The sequence below is a fragment of the Octodon degus genome, unplaced genomic scaffold, assembly GCF_000260255.1.
Source record: "Octodon degus isolate 3935 unplaced genomic scaffold, OctDeg1.0 scaffold00112, whole genome shotgun sequence".
NCBI classification, from domain to species: Eukaryota; Metazoa; Chordata; class Mammalia; order Rodentia; family Octodontidae; genus Octodon; species Octodon degus.
The window spans coordinates 6,821,853-6,827,300 of record NW_004524688.1 but is presented as its reverse complement, the minus strand read 5'-3'; the positions used below and the strand labels follow the sequence as shown (position 1 = coordinate 6,827,300).

General features: G+C 53.6%; 2 protein-coding genes across 2 annotated transcripts in view; one reads left to right on the top strand and one right to left on the bottom strand.

Annotated features, from left to right (window-relative positions):
- Tspan10 (tetraspanin 10) overlaps positions 1-833 on the top strand; it is a 4,850-nt gene extending 4,017 nt beyond the window's left edge. The window contains exon 3 of the mRNA XM_004639560.2: positions 334-833. Within this exon, the coding sequence (XP_004639617.1) occupies positions 334-661 (328 nt within the window). The 3' untranslated portion in view covers positions 662-833. The remainder of the gene's footprint in view (positions 1-333) is intronic.
- Positions 834-2,274: 1,441 nt separating this feature from the next.
- Positions 2,275-5,448, bottom strand: part of Pde6g (phosphodiesterase 6G) — a 28,001-nt gene continuing 24,827 nt past the window's right edge. Inside the window, exons 3-5 of the mRNA XM_004639488.2 lie at positions 4,745-4,966; positions 3,124-3,164; positions 2,275-2,735 (exon numbers count right to left, since the gene is read on the bottom strand). Of these exons, the coding sequence (XP_004639545.1) occupies positions 2,659-2,735; positions 3,124-3,164; positions 4,745-4,890 (264 nt within the window). The 5' untranslated portion in view covers positions 4,891-4,966 and the 3' untranslated portion in view covers positions 2,275-2,658. The remainder of the gene's footprint in view (positions 2,736-3,123; positions 3,165-4,744; positions 4,967-5,448) is intronic.

Here is a 5,448-nt window from a genome sequence, read left to right as displayed (position 1 = left end):
CCCTCCTCTTCTTTTTTTTTCTGGAAGCAGGGGAGATCTTCTTACTGACCTTCATTAAGTGCTTGTCTCCCCTTCAGCCATCTCAAGCTACATACTTCCCACTGTATCTGTCCGCAATGGCAGAAGGCTGCTGTGTGCAGGGATGTGGGAAGCTCATGTATGTCCGTGTGTGCTTATGTTCTTGCATGTGTGTATATCTATGTTCCTGTGCAAAGTGCATGAAGGTATGTGTGTGCATGAGTGTATGTAGGTCCATGCATGAGTAGCCATGAGAATGTACAGGGGGTTAAGACAGTGGGCTCCCCCTGGGGCTGATCCTCATGTGCTATGCAGGTACTTCAACTGCAGCTCTCCAGGGGTCCAGGCCTGCAGCCTTCCTGCCTCTTGCTGTATCAACCCTCAGGAAGATGGAGCTTCAGTGAACACCCAATGCGGCTTTAGAGTACTACGTCTAGACCAGGCCTCGGCTGAGCAAATTGTATACCTGGAGGGCTGTAGCCCTCGGCTGCAACAGTGGCTTCTCGGGAACATCCAGGCCATAGGTGGCTGTGTCATCGTCATTGTGCTGGTACAGGGGGCTGAGCTCCTGCTAGCCACTCTGCTACTGCGGGCCCTAGCTGCCCCAAAGGTAGTGGGTGACCCAGGGCCTGGCCCTCCCTGAGCATGGAGCTACCTAGACTACCTTCCCCACTGGGCAGGGCCAAGGTGGGGAGAGGCCAAGGTACAGGCATGGCTCTAGGCTTCCCCTGGCTGGCCTGACATGTGTCTGTGGGGGTTAGTCCAAGTAATTCACCCTCCCTCTCCATCCTGTACCCTCTTCCTTCCCATTGTTCCCAAACCCTAAAATCAACTTGTATCACTACCTGATGTCTTTCTGGTTTTTTGTTTGCTTGTTTGGTTGGGGTTCTTTTGTTTTGTTTTGTTTTGTTTTGTTTTGTTTTGTTTTGTTTTGTTTTGTTTTGTTTTGTTTGCGGAACCAGGGATTGAACTCAGGCCCTGCGCTTGTTCTACTGAGCCATCTCCCTGACCCCCTGATGTCTTTCTGGCTTTCTTGAGGACCCACACAGTGCCCCCATCCCCTGCTCCTTAGGAAGGCTCCCATCTCACTGGTGTGAAGAGCACAAATTGGGGATTACCCACCTTTTACCCTGAATCTGACCTGCCTCTGGCCAGCTCCTAGCCCCTCACTTCCTCACTTGTAGGGGCCCCTTCCTTCTGGGAGGCCACCTTCCCCTTTCATGTCTGTGGTGGGGTTGAGGGTAAGGCTAAGGGCTCTTGGGCCAGAAGGGATTTTGGGGTTGTAGGCACACTGGTCACTGAAGAGTACATTCCTGTGGTAAACTACCAATCTCAAGGGGCCAACTGAGAAATTTTTATCCCTGGAACTCCCACCAGTTTAAGATGGAGAAGTTCCCAGCCACCCAGGATCTCTGCCTCAGAGGTCAGCTCAGCTTTGACTTTATCTTCAGGGCCAGTGTGGCCCATTTGGTTTTGCTTTTGCCTTTTTGGAGACAGGGGTCTCACTATGCAGTTCAGGCTGGCCTTGAGCTCACTTTGTACCCAGGCTGGTCTTGAACTTGCAACAATCCTCCTGCCTCAGCCTCCCAAGTGCTGGAATTACAGGTGTGCATCACCACACTTGGCCAGCCCATTTGTGATTGAACTGTAAGCCAAATCACAGAGGGCCTTCCAAGATTCACTGTCTGATCATTCCTGTGGTAAGACATGGTCACCCCAGTCAGGAGCACTTGAGACCCTGTGTGCACCACCTGGAGAGCTTGCACAGATGTGTGAGGGTGATTTGCTTCTGTGTGGTGTCAGAAATGGGATCCCCTGGTCAGAGTGGGCACATGTTTGGCTGGGGTGTAGGCTCCTGACTGGACCTCTGTGCCTCAGTTTCCTTGCCTGAGAGGTAGAGAGATGAGCCCCTCCCCCATGGTATATGGACCTTGCCAATTCCCACCTTCCCAGTGAAGATGGTCCTGGCCACCCACACACATTGGACTGTGGCCACAGGGAGAAGATAGGGATGTGGCCTAATTCATGTGCCATGTTGCCAAGGCTCTGTAACCTGGGCATGTAATTGATGAGTTTGTGACTTTTCTACCTGGCCTGCCCATCCTGCCTCCACTGCCCCCCACCATCTATCCACTTTCCTCCATATGTTTGGGCCAAAGTGATCCTCACTTTCTGGTCCAGTTCCCCCCGAGACATGCCTCAGACAAGCAAGGACACACTAATTTATTTTGAAACAGGGACAGCAAGGGTGGGCCATGCTAGAAAGGTTGACGCAATGAGTAGAGGAACTTTGTCTCAACACATGTGCTGAGGACTGCTGACTGACCACGTGCCACTCAGACCACCCAGCTGTGAGGGAAGTGCAGAGCTCTGGGTTGTGGGGTATACTCCTGTGTGCATTCCAGCCACAAAGAGGGGAGATTCTGGGACTGGCCACCTGCAGACCTATAGGTGTGGGCCAGGGTCTTTGGAAGGTGAACAAGGTAGCCTGGAGGAGTTGGGGATGGGGGCCTCCTGGCAACTGGCATCCAAAGCCTGAGGTCATCCCATCTTGGAAGTCAGATGTCAGTAAGGCCAGAGGCTCTTAATGGGCCTCACTGTGGGCACCTGGAGGGTGCAGGGCTCCAAGCAGCTGTTGGACTAGATGATGCCATACTGTGCCAGCTCATGCAGCTCCAGGTGGTTGAAGGCCTCCCAAGGGCAGATGACTGTGATGTCTACAGGAGAGACACAGTCAGGGAGGAGCCATGGTTCCAGGGCCACCCCATCCTCTGGCTGTTTTCCACATCCCAGAAGGAGACCATGATTGGCCCAATAAGAGCACATGCACTGGGTGCAGGCCTTTCCCAGGATATACTAGTTGGGGGGGGGCATATCAAACTGAGCCACATCCAGCAGAAGGGGTGTGCCAGGCCTGAGAGAAAAGCTGAGGAAGGAGTCCCCTGAAAACAGGACAGTAAGACTTCCACCTGGTCCTCAAGCTGGTGAACCTACTTCCTGGGCCTCTCATTTGGAGGGGAATGAAGATGGGGTGTTACAGGAGAAATGGACAGTGCCCTGAGCAATAAGTGAGGGAGGCCATGGACGACTTTTCAGGATTCTTACCTGTTCCTAGACCTTCCATTCCAGGGATGTCATCCCCAAACCTGCAAAGACAGAGTGGTCAAGATGGTCAAGATGGTGGCCCAGCTGGGCATGGTGGCACACACCTGTCATCTCAGAATTTGGGAGGCTGAGGCAGGAGGATTATTGTGAGTCTGAGACAAGCCTAGGCTACAAAGTGAGCTCAAAGCTAGCCTGAGCTGTATAGTAAAACTCTGTCTCAAAAAAGAAAAAAAAAAAAAAAAGGTGGATGGTGGCCTGAGGTCAGGACCTAGTCTTCCAGCTGCTAAGCTGGCTAAAGGGATTCCTCTATGAACACAGGTTGAGGTGGCTGCCAGAAGAATTCCACTGGGGCCCAGGGTTAGCAGCCAGGCATGTGGGAGACAGCAGCATGGTGACTGTGGTGGGTGTGGGACGGTATGAGTGGGCCTGCTCTGTGTAGGTGTGGTGTGCTGTGTTCCTCAGAGGCTTGTGAGTTGGAGTCCCAGTCCCTATGCAGTAGTACTGAGAAGTGGTGGAGCCTTAAGGGGGCGGGTGGTGTCTGGTGAAGGACAATTAGGTCAGAAGGCCAGTTGGATTAATGGGGTTCTCTCAGGACCCAGTTATAACTCCATAGAATGAGCATGATCCCGAGGACTCCCCACTCTCAGCTTCTCATCTTTTTTTTTTAATTAATTAATTAATTTATTGTGTGTGTGGCCAGCTCAGCCCACCAGGGGGCGGGGCTGGCTGGCATGTGGTGCTGGGGATTGAACCGCCGTCCCTGTGCTTCGCTTAGCTTAGCTTGTTCTAAGTAGGTGCTTTAGACCACTGAGCCATCTCACTAGCCCAGCTTCTCATCTTTTGTTTTTCTTTTTAATGTGTTTAGTACAAAGTCTACAGAGTCTCAATACATAGATCAGACTTGTAGTGATCCTTTCTGTCTTTCAGTCTCCCAAGCGCTGGGGGTACAGGCATGTGCCACCACTCCCAGTTCTCCAAGGCCATCTCAGAGTGCTCTGGGGACAGGGCTGGCACAGCAGGCCAGGGATTGGAACCACCACCCCACCACCCCTGCGTCTGCCTAAGCAGGCGCTTTAATCTACTGAGCTATCTGGCCGACCCTTCCACTTCTTATCTTGCTATGTGATCTGTCAGTCCCTTTTGCTGGTGCTCCTGCCATGATGCCCTCTGCCATGTTTAGAAGGAGCCACAGGGCCCTCAGCCAAGGTGAAACCATGGGTTTTGCCCCATCTGGGACTTGCAGGCTTGCAAACTGTAAGCTAAATAAGCTTGTTTTCTGCATAAAGTATCCAGCCTCTGGTATTTTGTTATAGCAACAGAAAAGGACAAGCAGGGTCCCTTGGATGTGTACATGCTGTGACAGGCTTGTATGTGCACAGATGACTGTGGAGGGGTACATACACATTGCTGATGTGAGGCAGTGGCTAAATCTGTGGGTGGCAGTGGGTTGCTTTCCAGACTTAACAGCGGGCACGTGGAGTGAGTGACAGCCCTCCCTGCCTCAGGCCTCAGGAACTGCCTGGCCCTGGCCTAGACAGTGGCCTCTACCTCATCTTCCTATGCAGCTTGGGGGACTGCCACTCCACCCTTTGAGAGGCTCCCATCCCCAGGTCTTACTTACCCCTGGACGCCTTTCTTGGGGGGCTTGCTCTTGAATTGTCTGGTTTGCCGCTGCTTAAACTTGGGTGGCCCCTTCCTGGGGGTGACAGGTCCTCCTATCACCCTGGTGGCTGACCGGATCTCAGCCTTGGGCACCTCCAGGTTCATGGTGAGAATGGCAGAAAGACTGCACTGACCCTAGGCTGCTGGATGCCCTCAGGTTGGGCAGGACTCCTCATGCAGCCTGAGAGCCAACAAAGGAGGAGTCCTGGTCAGCCTTCCTGCTGCCAACCCCTGCCCTGGAGCAGAGGATCAGGCCGACCATCCTTCAGTGGCCTCTGCCCCAGGGAGCCTCCCTCTGGCTCCACATGGGTCCCCCCACACTCTCATTTGCCCTGCCTGGCCCAGCCACACACCACTGCTGCTGCTGGCCAACAATGTTGGATGTCCCTTCACCCCAACCTCCCTTGCCTCCACCCTATGCAGCGTCCATGCCAGACCCATCCCCTTGAGAAGCCCAAACCAGGACTTCTCACCACCTGTCCCGCAAGCACTTGGCCACTGAATCTCTGCCCTTTCCTGTAGCCTTGGAGTCTGAATCCAGCTGTCACTATTGCAAGCCTCTAGGGGCCCCTGCTGGGGCTGGAATGAGATGCCATAGAGCCTCTTCCCGGCCGAGCAGATCAAACTCAGCAGCCTTGGGCCACATAGTCTTAGGCCGTTCCC